The sequence below is a fragment of the Aquila chrysaetos genome, chromosome 24, assembly GCF_900496995.4.
Source record: "Aquila chrysaetos chrysaetos chromosome 24, bAquChr1.4, whole genome shotgun sequence".
Lineage (NCBI taxonomy): Eukaryota > Metazoa > Chordata > Aves > Accipitriformes > Accipitridae > Aquila > Aquila chrysaetos.
Genome location: NC_044027.1, coordinates 5151106 through 5170135, shown reverse-complemented (window position 1 = coordinate 5170135; position 19030 = coordinate 5151106). Strand labels below are relative to the sequence as shown.

Genomic DNA, 19030 nt, shown 5'->3' with positions numbered 1-19030 from the left:
ACTGGGTGCCGTGTTGCCTCTGCCAGCCCCGAGCGCGGAGGGGAGTGCTGCTGGCACAGGCACGGTGGGCTGCTGGAGCCCAGGACACCTGCGTGCTCGCTGGTTTTGGGGGGGGAAATTGGTTTTCTCTCCTGGTGGCTTCTTGCCTGTGGCCAAAGGGGTTGTGATGTGGAGCCAGGCGTGAGGTGGCATCATCTGCATGACCTCCGCTGCAGCCCCGTCATGCAGGGATGTAATTTGCCTTTAAAGCACTGTTTTGAGGGGCGGATTTTATCTTTTGAAGAAGCTGGTTTCTATTTCCTTGGAGAGCAAAAGCCTCCTGTCCAGCTCCGCTGCTCGCAGGTGCTCAATCCGCAGCCTGCACCCCATCCCTCAGCTCCCATCTTTAAATGGGGGTTTTATTGCTTATTTGGGGTCCATACGGGGGGAAAAAAAGAGCAGGTTGACATGTTGTGGTTCAGAAAGCAAGTGACTGGGTCTGAGCTGGTACTGTGGGTTTACAGCTCATCAGTGAGCAGCTTTCCCGTGGCAAGGGGGGACCCCGGCGTGCGCGGGGCACATCGTGTCCCCGCACTGATGCTGCTGCCACCTCGGCCATAGTCCCCCTCCATACTAAAGGGACGCTGTCACTACTGCGTGAGAACAGCTTTCCGGTTGTTATTTTTCCTGTCTGTTCTTTGTAATACCCCTTTTGGAGCTTGAAAATAAACAACTGAAAGAAAAAAAAAAAAAAGTGCTTTTTCTCTGGATCCTGCTCAGCAAAGGGGGTGGCTGGGGGGAGGCTGGGTGTGCTCACCCCTGGGTGGAGATTCCCTGGCTCCAGCGAGGGGTTCATTAAGGAATTACTGGCGTCCCTGAGGATGCTGCTGCCCCTTTTTACCAGCACCATTGTTCCCTAGAGAACCAGGGAAGAGCCAGCACACTGCTTCAGAGATGCCTGGCTCTGGGGGGTGCTACTTGGGGGTCTCAGCTGTTTTTCCAGCCTGGGGGGGGTTTATCCTGATGCTGTTAGGTTTTTTGCCAGCATGTACCTTTGGGAGGGGGCTCCCGGGGGGGCACCCGGGTGGGTGGAGGACGAGTTTGTGCCCCTTGGCTGAGGGTGTAGAGGGAGCAGAGAGCCGTGCCAGTGGGGACTGTGGGTCTGCCCATCCTTCTCTTACCCCCACCACAGCAATCCTGGGAGGATAAACCAGTTTTGGTTAAAATTCCTCTGTAGTCCATCAGGTGGTACCTGAAGCAACATTTCTCAAGCCTGTCTGTTTTCCCACTTGCAGTAGATATTCCCAGCGCGGCAGCCATGCGGCTGCTCCGGCTGCTCACCCAGGTCTCCGGTTTTACACCACCCCCGGGGTGTCTCGTAGCCAGCAAAGCATCTCTGTGGGTGCTGCCCGGGGAGGGTGCTGCAAGACCCAGGGCTCTGCAAAGAACTGGCAATTTTTTCTTGCAGGCAGGGCAAAAAAGTTTTTTGGGGGCAGCCCAAGCCACGTTTTCCATAGGAAACAACCCTCTCCAGAAAAAAACAACCAACTTTGCAGTTTCTGGGCTTTCCCCCCCGTTTTTAAGCAGATTTTTGGCTTATTGTGGCTTGGTGCTTTTCTCCCCCTCGGAAGAGAAATTAAACTCGGGCAAGTGATGAGATGCGGTTTAGAGATTAAAGGGAAACCAGGAAGATTTTTGTACCGAAGGCGTCGAAACCTTTGCCGTGCTGGTGGGATGCCGGGTGTGCGGTGTTCAAATGCCATCTAGTGGCACTGGGCACGGGGTGGGAAACGGGGTGGTGGGGGGTTTTGGGGGGGTCTGTGGTGGGCTGAGCAAGGCCGAGGGTCCGGTGGGGGGTCACTGGGGGCACTTAGCTCATCCGGCTTTGCAACCGGAGAGCATCTGCGGGCAGCCTTCGGAGGGGAATAGTAACAGCTAAATATTAAGTGCTGTTAACAACGAGGTGAGGCAGGAGCAGCGATGTGCAGGGTGTGAAACCCGTCACCCAAAGGGACGTGGGATGGGGTCAGAGCAGAGCCGTGGTCCGTAGGGAAGCCCTTAACATCACCCAGAGCTGGGGATGCTGCCTTCCCCTGCACGGGCTCCCCATGCCCAACTCACGCAAAACAGCCCAAATCCCGCTTTTCTATCACCAAGAAGACATTTTTGGGTGGTAAAAGGCACATTCAGGGAGGGTGACCCTAAACAAGGTCAGGCAGAATCCCTCTGCCCACACCAGGCTGGAGCGAGCAGGCCCGCCGTGCCGGGGATCCCACCCAGTGTGGGGGGAGCTGGGCACCCCCAAAAGGCACCAGGGGTCCCACTGACCCCCTGTGCCCCCCTGCGCTCCCGCAGGGCCCCCTTTTCCTGGGATTACCGCCCTGCCAGCTGCTCTCCCGGCACGCCTGGCCGGCGGCCCCTGAAATCCTATTACTGAGTTTCAGGAGAAATAAAAAGTTAATCATCTCCTTCACCTGCTCTTCCTCCTCCTCCTCCTCCTCCTCTCGCCACAGGGGCTCGCAGAGGTGGCCAAGCCCATGCCGTGAGGCCGCTCGGACCCTTGTGGCTGTGGCTGAGCCCATGGATTCGGCCCGGGACTGGTAGGAGCTACAGCACTGAGGGGTCAGAGGCCGGTGCCGGAGAGGAGAGAAGGTCAGGACAGGGCAGAGGGAGCCATCCCGGAGCCATGCCGCTGCAGACGGAGATCCTGCGGGAGGTCTGGGCTGCCGACAGGTAAGTGCTGGCGGGCAGGATGCGACCCATGGGGTGGGCAATGTGCTGGGTATCCATCTCCTCCAGCGCCTTTTTCTCCTATTTTCAGTTAAATTACAAATTAATGAGCTGTTTTATCAGGTTTTTTGCTCCGGGGGTTGGTGTGATGATGCCCATTGGTTTACAGAGAGGAATAGCGTTCGTTAGTGAGGAGGGGGTCCCCAAATGAACCTCATTGCTGTCACCCTTGGTCAAGGCAGAGCCCATCCTGTGCTCCCTGCTAGGAAGGATGCTGTTGGCCGAGCTTGACTTGGTTGAGACGGGGGGGGGGAGCTGCTTCTGGAGCCAAACGAAAGGCTGGCCTTTCCCCCCACCCCAAAAATGGGGGTGGTGCTCAGCCGGAGGCTCTCGTCCCCCCTGGGAGCTGCGGAGGGCTGAAAGCCCTCACTCCTTTGCTTTCTGTGCCCCACAGTCCCAGCGAGGAGCCGGGGAGCCCCCAGCAGCACAAGCCCAAGCAGGTGAGAAAAAAATCCCCCCCCCTCCCCATCCCCGGTGCCTCTGTCCCCTGCTGCGGGCTGTCCCCAAGGGCTGGGGACATCGGAGATCCCCAAACCCCAGCCCCACACTGAGACTGACTTGGGGCTGGATGGGCTGCTCCATCGGGGTGCTGCAGGCCTGGGGGGGGCATGAGCTTTTGGGACCCCCCCCCCCCCAAAGCAGGTGGGCAGAGGAAATCCCACAGCCTCCCCCCTGCTCCTTTGTGCATCCTTCTAAACCCCCCTCCATCACTTCGAAGCACCCCATGAGGTGGGCTCTCAGTTCCTAATTAACAATTTAATTAAGCCTCTTAGTTAAGCCGGCAGCTGTGACTCACTTTCCCCAGGCTGTGACCCCAAAGGCCAGACCCCCCTCATTGCATTTCGGCACAGCCCTCGGGTGCTGCTCAGCCTCGGAGGGGTCTCGGCAGCAATTTCATGGACTACCCGATTTAATCAGCAGCCCCTCCACGAAGGGCTTCGTTAAGTAACGAAGAGAGTGGCTGTCCTCCCCCCCCAGCTGCTTAAGGGATTAAAGGATGCGAAGGAGCTTTTCGGTGTGAGCTGATGACATGGAAGAAACCAGCCGGTTCCCAGCTCTGCCATGGGACCCCCAACTTCCACCCCCCAAATCCACAGCGCTGGGATCCTGCTGGGATCTGGCCAGATCCCGCCTCTTGCAAAACACCTTCACCCACTGGGCTGGGGCATCCAGGAGGGATGAAACCCCTGCAAGGGGGAAGGTGCTTTGTCGGGTGGTGGGTGCCCTGGTGCAACTGGGTTTGCTTAAATCACTTTCTGAGGGCCCCGAGCTGACACCCACTCCCCAAATATCTCCTGTCCGGAGGCAAGTGGTGCCCCAGATGCTCCGTATTTGGTAAATCGGAGTTATTTATAGCCCCGACTAACCGGGATTAGGTGTGCTGTGCCTAATCCTCCTGCTTCTCCGCTCCGGCTGACCTCCATCCCAGCACAGCCCCACAGTTCCTTGCCTTCGACCGGAGCCTTTCGTGGGGACGAGAGGAGATGGAGGTGCGGAGCCAGGCTGCTTGCCCATCCCCGTGTCCCCTGTCCCAGCTCAGGTCCCCTGGGATGCCCATCAGGAGATGAGCTGGTGCCCAGGGTGGCTCCTGGCCGGGGTCCGTATGGCACAGCGTGGCTTGTACCTCCATGCCAGCACGGTCCATAGTGTCGGGGCATTGCCAGCAACATGTCCCTCATCCCTGGGGCTGGCACGTGGCCGTCTGTCCCAGCGCTGATGCTCTCCCATCTGTCTGCTAACAGCCTTTTTCTGTTTTCCTCCTTCTGCCTTCCCCGGGGGACTGCCCCATGGTAAGTTGCTCATTTGAAGGTGCGACCGTGTCCCCATCCCTGAAACGGGTCCCTGCTCCCATGTGGGGCCAGGGAAAAGCCCGCCTGTATTTTGGAAGGGGAGATGGTGCTGTATGAGCAGGGGTTGCCTTGCAAAGTGAAAAGGGATTTAAGGCCGGCACCATCTCGGCAGCACCATCCGCGGGGCAGAAGCTGAAGAAGAAGCGGCAGGAGCCTGTGCCGGAGCCTGAGGTGAAGCCCCGGCGGCTGCGGGTGAAGAAGCCGGGTGAGGCGGGGGCTGCGGAGGACGCCGGTGCCCCGGCCCAGGGTAAGCACAGACAACCCCCCCCAACTTGCATGGAAATGGGGGGGACACGCTGGTCCCTCCCATGGCCCCGTCCTGCACCGGCTGTGTCTCCATTGCGGGCATGTCTTGAAATGTGTAGGGGTGAAGAAGCTGAGGAAGAAGAAGGAGGAGAAGGAGGAGGAGGAGAGCGACAAGGACCCCTACTCCAAAGTCACCCGGGAGCCTCGGAAGAAGAAGGAGAGCCCGGCCGCCCGCTCCCGCGTGGCCAAGGGCCCCAAGAAGCAGCAAGGTGGGGGGGCAGCACCCATCCCTCTGCGGGCACCCGCTCGTGGCATCTCATATCCCTGTGCACCACGGCCCCTCGCACCACGTCCTGCCAGTGCCATCGATGCTCCGGGTGTCTGCGGGGGCTCTGCATGTCCCTGGAGGGCTTTTTGGCCAAAACCCAGCCGCATATTGGGAGGAAAGGGGATGTGGCAGGGGACCGGCATGCGTGGTGTTGACTGGGGAGTTGGGATCAGGGCCGGGGGACACACGTGCTCCCTGGGAATGTGGCAGTTGGCGGCTGGCCGGTGCCACCAGCTCCCCGGACATCCTACCGGAGCAAAAAGATGGGGTGGGCAAAAAGTTGGGGCTCATCCCCCTCCCCACTCCGCACCCCGGGGCTGCAGCCGCGAGATGGCAGTGTGACTTTGCACGCTGTGTCCGGCACTGGACACGTCCAACGTGCCGCTGGCCACCGCGGTTGGGCCGGGCACCCATGGCCCCAGCACCCTGGCCGTGGCGGGATGGGTGCCCACGCCGGCCGGCGCTCCCGAGGGAGGTTCCCTGCTCGCAAATCGTGAGGCCGTGGGTCCCCACTGCAAGAGGCCATCGCGTTGCTGATGCCGTGGTTGTCACCTCCGGGCAGAGCCAGCTGAGGACTCGGAGGATGAAGAGGAGGAAGAGGAGGTGGAGAATAAAGACCCGCCAAAAAAGCTCAAGAAGAAACTGCCCAAAGAGCCCCGCTCGGGTGAGAGCCGGGAGAAGAAGCTGAAGCCGAAGGGTGAGTGCCCAGGGGATGGGCACGGCTCGAGCCCAGCTCCGTTGCCACTTGCATCTGTCCTTGCCGGGACGAGGGGACGGCCCATGTCCCATCCCCATCGCTGTCCTGAGAGGCTCAGGGGGAGCTACGGGGCAATCGCCCCCTCCCCATGCAATCTGCCCCCAGCTCAACCTTTCCTGCTGCCCCCACCCTGCCACCTCCCTGTCCCCGTCACCGCCCATCCCCATCCCACTGTCTGGCCGCTCATCGGCTCCTCCATCCCACTAGGAGACAGGAGCGACCCTGACAGCAAAGCCAAATCTGCCAAAAGCACCAAGAAGGAGCCCATGTCCATGTTCCAGGTGAACGGAGAGAAGAAGGAGAAGAAAAGCAAGAAGAAAGGTATGGGGCGAGTGAGGGGGTGGCAGCCAGTCCCACTGCCCCATGGCATCACCCTGAGCCGACAGCACCCGGTGCCATGTGACAGTGTCCCCTCTGTCCCCCCCCAGCCGCCACTGGCAGCGATGAGGAGGACGATTCCGACTCCAGCACCAAACCCATCAGGTCAGAGAAGAAGAAAAACCCGGCATCTCTCTTCCAGACTGGCGGGGACCCCCCCAAGGAGAAGAAAACCAAAAAGAAAGGTCAGAGCCCGGCAGCAGTGATGTGATGGAGGGTGGTGGGTGGTGGAGGGGCTCGTGCAGGTGTGGGTGAGCCTGGCCATGGAGAGGGGGGTTATGATCAATGGTGTTGGCATAGGTCTATGCCAAGCACGGTTTTGGGGTTCGGTGGAGTCAGGCTCTTCCTCCCCCCTGTGCCCCTGCCCGTTCCTGCCTGCAGCTCCTCCCAAAGCAGCCGAGAGCGAGGAGGAGACCCCAGAGACCCCGCAGAAAAACTCCAACAAGAAGGGGAAAGGGAAGAAATCAAAGAAGGTACAAAAAACCCCTCAGAGCTGTGGGGGTCCCCTTGGGGTGGGGGCAGCAGCTCTTCCCCCCCAGTGTGGGTCAGGGGGCTAGAGCATCCCCCAGGGAGACCCACCGCAGCACCGTCCCCAAAGCCACCAGCTGCAGAACCACAGCCCAGAGGGGTGATCAGGAGCAAAGAGCAATTAGTTGGGAAAGGAGAGGAGCTTTTGGCAGGTTTGGCTTTGGGGTCACCATCCCCTCTCGTGTTGCAGACAAAGGAGGAAAGGCCCCCGTCGCCCGTCATCGAGGTGGACAACCTGGAGGAGTTTGTGCTGCGGCCGGCGCCGCAGGGGGTGACCGTCAAGTGCCGGGTGACGCGGGACAAGAAGGGGATGGACCGGGGGCTTTACCCCACCTATTACCTCCACTTGGATAATGACAAGAAGGTGAGATGGGTTGGGGGCTTGGAGACTCCTGGGGCTCTACACCCACCCCGGGGAGCAACCTCAGGGTTTTGGGGGGATGCCTGCCTGCATCCCACTGTGGTGGTGGGTCCTGGATGGGGCTGCTCCCCTCCTCTGCAATTCCTCTTGGGAAATGCCCCATGTCGATGGTACCTGGGATGAATGATGAGCAAACGTCTGCCGGAGAGCCACGCTAATGCCGGGCTGGGGTCAGACCCTCCCGCCCCCATGGCTCAGTCAGTATTTTGGGGATCGTCTTCACTCCATCGCTTGCGCAAGGTCGTGGCAGTGACCTGTTGGGCCAAGCCTTGCGCAGAGGGCACGGCGGGGCGGTGAGCCAGGGCCGGCGGCAGCGATGGCGATGACAATGCCCCGTCCCCACGCGGTCCCACCACCCTCCCAGGTGTTCCTCCTCGCCGGGAGGAAGCGTAAGAAGAGCAAAACCTCCAACTACCTCATCTCCATCGACCCCACCGACCTGTCACGGGGGGGAGAGAACTTCATCGGGAAGCTGAGGTAGGAGTGGAGGTGGCACCCCATTCCTGCAGCACCCTGCTCCTGTTCCATGGGTTGCTGGCTGCCCCAAGCAATGGCTGGGTCAGGCAAGAGGCTAAATTCGGAGTTCCCCGCTGCCGGGTCTGACCCAAGGAGTGTCGGGGGGCCGGGAGGGGAAAACAGGCTTGTCTGGTTCCTCCCGGCAGACAGGTCACAGCTAGAAACGGCGCCCGGCGAGCCCGGCAAGTCCCGGCCCGTTGCACTGCTGGCAGCTGCACAGCGATGCTGGGGGGTCCCCCCAATAACGCCCCAATTTAGGGGTGCCCTGAACCCGAGCAAATGGCTAAAGGGTGGGAAGGACGGTGTTAGCTGGGGACCGCACGTGGGTTTTGCAGCTGGGGCTGTGCTTGGAGTGGGGGGGTCAGAGGGGACTCGGTGGCACCGGCCACGGCCATCTCCCGTCCTCGGCTGCAGATCCAACCTGATGGGTACAAAGTTCACGGTGTTCGACAACGGCGCGAACCCCGACAGGGCCAACGCTGACTGGTCCAACGTGCGGCAGGAGCTCTCGGCCGTGGTCTACGTAAGCAGCGGCACGGGGACACCCACCACCCCGGGGACCTCCTGGGCGGGCGGCGAGGGGGTCCCGACCTGCACCCCTTCGCTGGGCGACTGCCCTGGGGGCTTGCAGAGACGCGGGATGGGCTGGATCCGTCCCTGAGCCCTCGTTCAGCCACCGGTGAGAGGCTGCAGCCCATGGCGGTTGCTGGTTTTAGGGACGGGGTTTCTCTTGTAGGAGACCAACGTTTTAGGGTTCAAAGGCCCCCGGAAGATGACGGTCATCATCCCCGGGATGAATGCCGACAGCGAGAGGGTGCCCATCCGGCCCCGAAATGTAAGTCAGGGGCCAGACTGGGAGAAACTCCTTGGGGGGCTGGATTTGCTGGGGTTCACCTTGGATTTTACCCATTTTGGGGCATGGAAATGCTTTCAGGTGTCCCTGAAATTCAAGGCACCTCCCTGGGAGGTGGGCGATGTGGCATCTGTATTTTTTTGCTCACACTGGATCCTATCTCTCAGCTGGGTACTGCTACAGAACATCCCCCTGGGCACACCATGGGGGTGGCAAGGCTCCGGGTAGGGTCACCCCAACTCTGCTCTCCCCCCTCTTCCCCCTCCCCAGGATAACGACGGCCTCCTGATGCGATGGCAGAACAGAAACATGGACAACGTGATTGAGCTGCACAACAAGGCGCCGGTGTGGAACGACGAGACCCAGTCCTACGTCCTCAATTTCCACGGCCGGGTCACCCACGCCTCCGTCAAAAACTTCCAGATCGTGCACGGCAGCGACCGTAAGCTGGGAAGGGGACGGGACGGGGGGGTGACGGTGGAGAAGCACTGCCATCAGCTGGTCCCAGCAACCCCTTATTTTGCCGAGGTTTAGTTTTTTTTCCATGCGTGGCTGCTTTGGGGTCCTGCCTGCCTTTGCTGGAGCTGGGATGAAGGTGCACAGGGCGTGCGGCACCGCACAGGCGGCTGCCTGCCGGCCCCGGGTGCCGGCAGAGGGAGCGCGCGGGTCACCTGTTGCCAGGCAGATTAGGGCAAGGACAAATCCTGTGGGGTGCTGAGCCCCCCCCCCTTATCACACTACAGCCACCCACTCAACCCAGGCCATCCCAGAGCATCACCTCCAGCATGCACCCCGCATTGCCGGCGGGCTCACCCTGGGGTGCGTCGCGCCTCGGGGACGGTCCCTCGGGGGTGGCAGTGGCTCTGTCCCCGCGTGAGCGGCCGGACGCGCCGTTCGTCACCTGTCCGGCGCAGTCAGAAACCCTCGGCCTCCGGGGTGTTGGGTTACGGGACAGAAAAAACCTCTCGGGGGCCCCTGGTTATTTTTACAGATTTCCTGTCACCCGCCCTCCGGTAGCGGAGGTCCCATGGGGGGGGGGGTGAGTGAGGTCCCTGTCCCTTGGGGGGCTGCGGCTCCCGGGGAAGGGGTGCTGGGGGGTCCGAAGGGTGCCGCGGTCCTGTGCTGGAGCGCGCAATGGGAAAACGATGGTTTTCGGTAACACGCGCTGCGGTACGGTGCCGCCGGTGCCCGAACCGTGGGCTGAGCTCGGTGGAAGGCGGGGGCGGCTTCTTTGGGACGCTGCTGCGTGGGTCCCCTGGGAAAAGGGTGGGATGGGTGCGCGGGTGACATCCCAGCCGCTCGCCCTCTCTCCCGCAGCCGACTACATCGTGATGCAGTTCGGGCGCGTGGCGGACGACGCTTTCACCATGGACTACAACTACCCGCTCTGTGCCGTGCAGGCCTTCGCCATCGCCCTCTCCAGCTTCGACGGGAAGCTGGCCTGCGAGTAGCACCCGTGCCGGGGCCGCACGCTGGGGCTGTGCGCCGGTGCCCGGTGGATGCTCCCGCGTCCCCGTCCTGCTCCTGCATCCCCATCCTATCCCTCTGTTTCCACCTCCTGCCCGGTGAACGCTCACAGTTACAGCCGCTCCTGGGGTGGCTCGAGGTGCACGGTGCCCACAGAGTGCCGTGGGACGCTCATCCAGCCACGGCCACCCTCTCCGGGCAAATTTGGGACAGATCGCTGGTCTGGGGCAGATGGCAGCGTCAGGCCCGGGGTATATTTAGCAGATGAGGCTGACTGCGATCCCGATCTCATCCGTTTGAGATGTTTCTTGGACTCGGATCCTGGAAACTCATCCCTTTTTTATTTTTTTTTTTTTTTTTAGATTCTGGTTTGTATTTTGTAGCTCCATCTCTCAGCGAGAGGGGGGTTGGTGGTCTCCTCGTTCATGTTTCCTCATCCTATGAGTGCGCACAGAGCCCACGTGTGGCCGGGCTCTGCCCAAGCTCCCGGCGAGGGACCTCCTGCCCGGCTCGATGCCCACCGGGCACCAAACCCCAGTTTTGCCCCATTTTTGCCCTGGCCCCAGCAGCCGTGCGGTGCCCTTGGTGTCTTTGCGCACCTCGGGTTCTCCACCGGTTGGGTGTAACCCCACTGCCTGGAAACCCTGTGGGGATTTAGGTCCCTGAGGAGCACCCTGGTACCCAGAGCACTGGTGGCACGTGGGCACGTGCCGAGGGAAGCCGGTGCCGGCGGAGGAGGGCCGGCAGCCACGTGAGGCAAAGCTGGCATCGCCGGCACGGGCTGGGTCGGTGCTGCCAAGAGGGACCTGGAAGGGAAAACTCTGGGTGCACCAGGAAGCGCTGGGGTGACTCACAAGGTGTGGTACGGTGCTGAGTCACGCTCAGTGCCCGGACGGGCCTCGCCGAGCCCCCCCGTGCCCCCGCCGCTCACCGCCCCGGCGCTCCGCGGCATCCCTCCGGACCCCACCGGGCTGGTGGTCCCACGGAGCCCCGGGTGTCCCCGCTGCCGGGACTGGCCCCGCTGGTGCTCCCTGCTGACGGGGAGGTGGCAGACGGGAGGTGCCACCCCATGGCACAGACCCGTGGGGTGTCATGGGGAGCTCCGGGGAGTCATTGGGAAGGGGAGATGCTGGAGAGGGGCAGCTCGGGGGGACCAGGGTAGCCTGTGCCCCCATTTCCAGCACGAACCCACCTTTGTGGGGTGAGGCTTTGGCTGCACGGACAGGCCCAAATCTGATTAATTCAGTGGTGGGAAATACAGCGGCTTGCCAAGGTGCTTCGAAACACCGTCTTCGACTCCCCGATAATGCTTCCCACCTGCTCAGCTCATGCAGTGACCCCGGGGGGGGCTGACACAATTTGGGGTCCCCTTCCCAGGTCACATACAGGTCTTTCCCCCATTCAGGGGGTGATTTGAGCCCCCCCAATTTAATGCTGTGAGAGGTAGCCGGGGCGGAAAGGCCGAGGAGCAGGAGACGGATGAGACAGATGCGGTTGTGTAAGAGGGATGCTCATCCTTGCGGGGCAGTGTCGCAACACCGCCGCAGCCCGAACCCGTCCCTGCGTGGGGCTGGGGACAGATAACAGTGACAGGGGGACCACGAGCTGGGACCACTGGCAAACATCTGCCCCAGTGGCTTTGCAGACAGAGCCGAGGTTTTCCCACCAGCTGCACGAATCCGGGCTCCGTGATTCATCGGCAAACGCTCGTGACGGGGGCAGACGGAGGCGAACAGCTCGGGGACAATGGGCCGGCGTGGGACATCGTCCCTTACCCACGCGGTGAGATCAGAGACCTTCTTGTGAGCTAAAGGGACAACCAGCCACCGAGGTTCGGGGCCAGCATCCCCTGGCTAGGTATGGCCAGCAAATGTGGGGAAAGCGAGAGGTTTCTGCCCAAATCCAGCCACGAACCCAACATCTGTTTGAAATCGGGAAAAGCTCAGCTAACGGCTGAGCTAACGCTTGTTCCCATTTCCTCCAGTGGAAGCAGAAAAGCCGAAGCGGGGTGAGAGAGAGGGGTTTTGGTTCCCCAAGCTCTCACTGGAGCACCATCTCCCATTATCCCAGCTGCTCCCCAGGGAGTTTCTCCCTCCCCTCACCCAAAAAGTCTCCGTGTTGCCCGTTGCTTGCAAACCCCTCGTGATTCCCAGCCTGCAGCCCAAGCGGAGCAAAAAATCTGCCACGGGTATCCAATGCAATGCCACCCCATCCCAGAATACAGTTACCGCATCAGCCACCCACCCCAAATCACTTAGACAAACCCTCTAACCCAAACCAACTGTGGCACAAGAAACAAATGAAAACAATTTAATAGGGCGATGGATGTTCGGGCCCTTTGTTTGCGCTGGCTGTTAACACCAGAGGAGATGAGGAATGGAAGCAGTTGAAATGTGTATCTACTTTGGCCGACGGAAAGTGTGACGGATGCGCCGGCAGACCAATGGCTGAGGATGCTGGGGTGTGCGTGGGTGTGAAAGGAATGCTCGCTGCAAGAAAAGATTAAAAAAAAAAAAAAAAAAGAGAAGGAGCCTTATCAACAGCGTTTGAGCCCAAAGTGTGTGTCTTCCTTGGAGAAGGGGTTTTCTCAGTCCCCAGGGATGATGTTTTCCCCGCAGCACGAGACTTTGAGGCTTCTGAAGCTTCATTTTAGGGGGCTGGTGTTAAGCTGGTGGTGCAGGAATGGATTTAACCCCACGAAGCGCTCACGCAGGGGCACGAGCATGGCTAGCGGCCGGAGGCGACTGTCAGCAGCTCCTCAAGGGAACCTCCTGGGAAATGCATTTTGTTTTTGCAAAGATGGTTAAAAGGCAAAGGGGAGGAAAAAAAATAACGTCCCACCTCGATGCCAAGCACCGCATCCTAGCTAGGACCAATGTCACTGCGGCGCCGGCGGCTCTCGCAAGGCGGTACTTACCGGCATCCCCATCCCGCGCCGATGAGTGGAAAGATGCTGGTCCAGAGCTGAGGAGCAGGATGGAAGCGTGGGGCTCGTCACCAACCGCTCGCTTCTCCCTCTGCCCCAGACCCCCGGGGCTCGGGGGGCTCCACGCACCCAGCCCTGAGCACAGGCTCAGCCCCTGCACTCTTAGCGGGGGGGCTGTGGGGTATTTCCATGGGGCTCCGAAAGGCGAATGCCCCATCAGCCGGGCAGCCCGCGGAGGGAGAGGGCTGGCTGCATCCCGGCAGGTTCGGGAGGGGAGGCAGCGCAGGGAAACTCCTCGCCCGGCGATGGAAGGGCCGGAGCTGTTTGGTTCCCAGCGAGCGCCCTGCCCAGCGGACAGCATCGCCTCAGCCTCGGGGGCTCTCGCTCCCTGCTTTGAAGTGGTGATACATTAATTAATTAAAGGACGGAACGGAACAGGGTGTTTTTTCTCTCCCCTTCCCCTCCCCGTGTATTTCTTTTGGTGACATTTTTTAGAGGGAAAGGCAGAGTCGTGGCCGGTAAGCTGGGCTGCGGGTTTGCAGGATGGGCTCTTTCTCGGCGCAGCAAGCGACAGGCGGTAATGGGAAAGCCAATATTTTTCAACTGCTTTTAAAAAGGAATCATTTTTTAATTAGTGAATCCATTCTGGAGAAGTGTTGGAGTTTTACAATGTTGTAGCTGTTCTTGGTGTCTTGCCTAGACTTGGATGTTCTGGCCATAAGAAAATATTATTTATGGCGTTGCTGCTTGCAGCTCTTTTATATTATAATTTGGGAAAGGAAGTTGCTGTTCCCACCAGTGGACGAAGAATAGCAGAAACAAGGATTATGGACTTCTGAAGGAGGAAAAAAAATAAAAATTAAGAGGCAGGACTGAAACAAACCACCGAGGCAGGCTCGAATCACCACGCTCCAGAAGAAGCTCATACCTGCATCACCAGCGGTTGGGTTGGATGCTGTCACCGAGCCGAAGCCTGACCCCTGCACGCCCGGCAGGCCCGGCGCGGCGGTGACCCCCTCGGTACTCCCCTGCGCGGCGTTACATGTGTTCCTAAACATTTGCAGATCAGGCTTTTATTCATGGGCTAATGCACGCTTGTTTGCTCATGCCTTACTCAGCCTAAACTCCTATTGAACTCAATTAAGCCTGTCATCTCCAGGAGCAGTCAATGTCATTTTTGCCCAAGTAAGGGATGAGTAACGAGTGCTCCGAACGGCCCTTGGAGAATAGCAGCCATTTTGTTGCAGTTTTTGGTCCAGATTTCTTACAAGTTAGCACCAGGCCAAGGGTGGAAGAATGCGATATGGCTTTATTAATCACACACGATTGCTGAATGCGCTGGATGCTTCGGAGACTGTCACTGTACGGGCTGCAGTGCTGGCTGTCTTGTCCCGAAATGCTTGAATACAACCAAGCTCAGCACGAAAATTAGAAAAATATGTTTCTAGAAGGGATGGGATGCAAAGAGCATCCCTTCTCCAAGCAGGGCACCGGGAAGATCGCTCTCCCCGGTTTACCTCTGTGGGTTTCGGGTACCACGGCGCAGACCCTTGGCGCGTGCCGGACCCCGTGGCCGAGGGGGCCGGGGTTTTTGCCGTGTGTTGCCTGTATCGGGGCTGCAGTTCCCAACAGTCGGGCTGGGTCTCGGCCAGGGACTCGCATGCGATCAGCCGGCTGTGGCTTAGCACGTTACCACCCATCGGCTCGCTCCGAGGAAATGACCGTGGCCTGGCTCCTGGCTGGGTTCCCTTGGGAAATCGCAACGGCATGGGCTGAGATCCCCGTCCTGGGTACCGCGGGGTGGGGTGGGTGTCTGGGAAAGACGGGGAATCTGCATGCTGGTGGGGTGCAGCGGGCTGAGCAGGGGGGGATGAGGAGGGGGATGAAGGTGTTTGGGGGGGTGTGAGGGTGTGAGGATGGGGATGAGGAGGGGGATGAAGGTGTTTGGGGGGGGATGAGGGTATGGGGATGAGGAGGGGGATGAAGGTGTTTGGGGGGGTGTGAGGATGGGGATGAGGAGGGGGATGAAGGTGTGCGGCAGGCGATGAGGGTGTGAGGATGGGGATGAGGAGGGGGATGATGATGGTGTTTGGGGGGGTGTGTGGGGTGGGGGGGGTGTGAGGGTGTGAGGATGGGGATGAGGGGGGGATGAAGGTGTGCGGCAGGTGATGAGGGTGTGAGGATGGGGATGAGGAGGGGGATGAAGGTGTGGGGTGAGGGTGTGAGGATGGGGATGAGGAGGGGGATGAAGGTGTTTGGGGGGGGGTGTGAGGATGGGGATGAGGAGGGGGATGAAGGTGTTTGGGGGGGGTGTGAGGGTGTGAGGATGGGGATGAGGAGGGGGATGAAGGTGTGCGGCAGGCGATGAGGGTGTGCAGAGGACAATGAAGGTGTGTGGAAAGGGACGAAGGCAAGCACGGGGATGAAGGTGCGTGCAGGGGGGTGAAGCTGTGCGGGGGGGATGAAGATGTGCAGAAGGGGCTGAAGGTGGGCACGGGGGACCCTGGCTGGCTGGTGACGGGACGGGACAGCAGCACCCTCATGCCCCGGCCCGGGGCTGCATCCCGGGGCTGCGGACCGGAGAAAGAGGAGAAGGAGGAGGAGGAGGGTGAGGAAGGCTTCTAGAGGGCGCTCCCAGATCCCGGGCCGGGCCGAGCCGGGCTCCAGGGCTGCCCTTTCCCAAAAAAAACCACCCCTCCTGGTGGAGGAGAAGCCCCGCGTCCCCGCTGCCCCGTCGGGGAGCGCTGCCGCCGCCGCCGCCCCGGGAAGGGAGGGAGGGAGAGGAGGGAGAGGAGGGGTCGGCCGGGTGGAAGGAGGGAGGGAAGGAGGGAGAGGAGGGAGGGAAGGAGGGAGAGGAGGGAGGGCCGGGGAGGAGGGCGGAGGGCAGCGGGAGGAGGGAGGAGGGTCGGCCCGGCCCCGCCGCCTCCTGATTGACTCCCAACTTTCTGCTCCTCCCTTGCATAAACTTTCCCGTCCCTGCGTCTGGCTCCGTGCGCGGACCCGGGAGCCCGCCGCGCTCCCCGCATTCCTGCCGCCCTCCCCGGCCCGGCCCCGGCCCCGGCCCCGGTCCGGTCCCGGTCCCGGTCCGGTCCCGGCACCCGCGGCCGGCCCAGCCCCTCCGGAGCACGGAGCAGGTAAGAGCTCGCCGGGAAGAAACTCCCAACCCCCCTTCCTCCTCCTCCTCCTCCTCCTCTCCTCCTCCTCCTCCTCCTCCTCCTCCGGCGCCTCCTTCCTCCCGGCCCGCAGCCCTCCGGCTGCACCGAGCCCCGGCGGCTGGTGGGGGCCGGTGGGGTCGCCCCCCCCCCCCGGTAGCCCGCTACCCCCCCCCGGGCCTCCCCCCCCCCCCCTTCCCCCGACGGCCCCCGAAGGGGGGGCAGCGTGTGGTGACCGCAGACCCGGGGTGTCCCCAAGGTGCCCCCCCCACCCCCGGGTCCCCAGCCTGCCGCCCCGTCGGGGCTAAGCACCCATACCCCCCCCCCCGCCATCTCCCGGGGCCCCTCCGCTGGGTCCCCCCCGCATCCCCGGGGTGCGCGGCGGGCGCGGGCTATAGGGTTACAAAGAGGCCTTGTGTACGGTATAGCCCATACGTCGGGAGCGGGCAGGGCGCGGGCGCCAGGCGTTATATAAAGCGATAAACCGCCCCGGCTGCCTCCCGGCCCCGGCGGGAACCCCTCCGGGAAAACGGCACCGGAGGGGGGTGTGTGTGTGTGTGTGTGTCTGTGTGTGTGTTGTCCCGGGTGGGGTGTGGGGGGCCACACGCGTGTCACGCTACATGTGTGTCACACGCATGTAGGGGATGACCATACGCTGACTGTATGCTAAACACTTTGTGCCTCGTCATAGGGGCGCATTGCTAAGGAGGCAGCAATTAGATGTATAATTTTCAGCAGTGTGTCATCTTTATTATTATTATTATTTTATTTTTACACCCTCCTTGGGTTTGGGGTGGTTGTTTTTGTTTCCCCCTAACCCCCTTGGAAGGAAAATAAGGCCAAGCCCTCGCAGTGCCGCCCGCCTCCGCCCCCCGAAACCGCTCAGGCCCTATGCAATGCGTTTGGCCTGTACCGGCGGAGAAAAAAACCCCCATATTTTGGGGAGAAACCAGCTGGAAATGGTACTGGAGGCCCTGCCAGGGTGGCGGGCACCCTGCAGCCCTCCATCGCTGTTGGGTGGTTGGCACGGGGTGGCGGGGGAAAAGGCGAGGGCAGAAGTTTTGGGGGTTTTTGGTGCTTTGCGGGGAGCCGGGGTGAGACGGGCCGGGCGACCGTCCCACCGGCAAAGCGATAATCTCCGGTGTCAGGCGCGCCGGGGTATTTTGGGCTCCGGCGTCCTCTCTCCCCTCCTATCGCTTTACCCCGCGCGGGTACGTGCGTGCTGTGAGTCAGGGCTTTGGCACTGCCCGGCCACCCTGGGGGGCCCTGCCAGTGGGGCTACCACCCCCCCCCCTCCCCGGTTTTGGGGTGCTCACGATGATGGGTGGAAAATTGGGGGTCTGCCAGGCTGGTGACCCCCCCATGCACCCGCCGGCCCTGGGGGGCCTCCGTGGCCCCCAAGCCCTTCCCTGCAGCCAGTTTTTGGGGTGGGTCATTTCCCTGTGGGATGGGAGGAAGAGGGTCCCCAAAGTGGATGGGGGGGTGAGGTCTCGCCAAGGTCACCCAACGGCGAAGCCGGGGGAGAAATGGGTGGGAGGGTGGTGGGGCTGGGACCCCGCTGGCGGGGCAGGTGATGGTCACCACGGTGCTGCCCAAATGGCGTTCCCGGCACTTCCCCACCGGAGGGGACGGGCACAAGTGTCCTGTTGGGAAGAGGTGCTGGATTTGGCCCTGTTTGGGTTTGCAGGACTGGTATTCCCATGGGAAGGGGCTGCGGATGGGTGTGGGGTGAGCAGCCGTCCCCTCCCAGCCGGGTGACACGGGGGGACGTTCCAGTCTCCAGGGGATCTCAGGCACCCAGCTCCCTCCCGGGGGTGGGCACGCAGCTGGCACCACACTGGCTTTTCTAACAAAAATAACCCTTCGAAAGCGGCGGGCTCTAGCTGCCTTGCGTAAGCGGCACCTGGGTATTTCGAGGACCCTTGTCCTGACTGGGGTGACTGTGGCCTCGGGGCTCAGCTTGGAGCGGGGGAATGCTTTGACCGGCGCATTTTGAGGGGCAAAGAGTCGCAGAGATGAACCCTCCAGCAGTCATCCCACCTCTAAATATCCCCCTCCTGCAAAGCAAACCCCCCTCCAGCCTCCACGTCCATCAATAAAAGGGACTTGTGTCCATTTCCCATGACATACGGTCGCTATTTATCACGATACCAGAAACAAGCATCTCCTTTTAATTGCCATTTAATCCTCGTCTTGCCACCACCGAGCGGGTCCAGAGGGGAGTCCCGGTGGCCCCAGCACTGTGCCGAAGGAAGGAGCCTTATCCCGGCAGTGTGTGAGCAGGTCGTGGCTCTGGGGAGGTGGGGGTGGCAGTGGTAATCAGCTATAATTAATGTATTAAAAAGCAAGTAACTGCGCATCTCCCGTCAAACACGCAGCGAGCAGGAGGCTGGTGGCAGGTGAGCTCGGTGTCAGGAGTGGGGCGGGCACACAGTGGCTGGAAAGGGGGGAAATGGGCAATTTTGGGCTGCTTGCAGGGAAAAAATATGTTTTCCTGCCTTAGTACCTCTTCTCCTGTCTGTGGGAGCAGAGGATGGAGAGGAAGAGAGGAGAATGGGCTGCAAAGCCCTAATCAAGGGTGCTGCTGGGATTTGCGTGGCAAGTGCCATCCTAGGGCTCTCTGTGGGGTTGGGATCCCTTTGTCTGTCAACGGATGGGACGGATGCTGTCCAAAAAATGTCCCATCTCTAGGAGGTCCTCTCTCTTATTAAATCCTTGATGACAATTGCAAGGGACTGGCGAGGCTGCCATGGTGTTTGCACCACCTCGGGCACTGCTGGTGGATGGGATATAACCAAATACATTTGATTTTGGGAGTTCCAATCCCCGGGAGATTTCA

The 19030-nt window shown here is 61.0% G+C and overlaps 1 protein-coding gene across 3 annotated transcripts; it reads left to right on the top strand.

Moving 5' to 3' along the window:
• Window positions 1-2445: 2445 nt before the first annotated feature.
• TULP1 (TUB like protein 1) lies at window positions 2446-10313 on the top strand. 3 transcript variants are annotated; one of them, XM_029999498.1, is made up of 14 exons: window positions 2446-2712; window positions 3164-3208; window positions 4742-4866; window positions 4985-5134; window positions 5756-5890; window positions 6158-6271; window positions 6379-6513; window positions 6710-6801; window positions 7047-7220; window positions 7642-7754; window positions 8208-8316; window positions 8530-8628; window positions 8917-9088; window positions 9964-10313. In XM_029999498.1, exons 1-14 carry the CDS (start codon window positions 2666-2668, stop codon window positions 10095-10097), a joined length of 1644 nt encoding a protein of 547 aa, XP_029855358.1. In that variant the 5' UTR covers window positions 2446-2665; the 3' UTR covers window positions 10098-10313. The 3 variants fall into 3 exon arrangements, with proteins under 3 accessions (XP_029855358.1, XP_029855359.1, XP_029855360.1); XM_029999499.1 differs by having other exon boundaries at window positions 2447-2712; window positions 3164-3209; window positions 4749-4866; XM_029999500.1 differs by lacking the exons at window positions 2446-2712; window positions 3164-3208 and adding an exon at window positions 4086-4259 and having other exon boundaries at window positions 4749-4866.
• The last annotated feature ends 8717 nt before the right edge of the window (window positions 10314-19030 follow it).

What these genes read in the sequence shown, in the direction of transcription:
- TULP1 (XM_029999498.1), top strand. Translation starts at nt 2,666, where the DNA reads ATGCCGCTGCAGACGGAGATCCTGCGGGAGGTCTGGGCTGCCGACAG. An exon ending in GGGCCCCAAGAAGCAGCAAG is followed by an intron (nt 5,135 to 5,755) that starts GTGGGGGGGCAG and finishes ACCTCCGGGCAG; the next exon opens with AGCCAGCTGAGGACTCGGAG. An exon ending in GAAGAAAACCAAAAAGAAAG is followed by an intron (nt 6,514 to 6,709) that starts GTCAGAGCCCGG and finishes TCCTGCCTGCAG; the next exon opens with CTCCTCCCAAAGCAGCCGAG.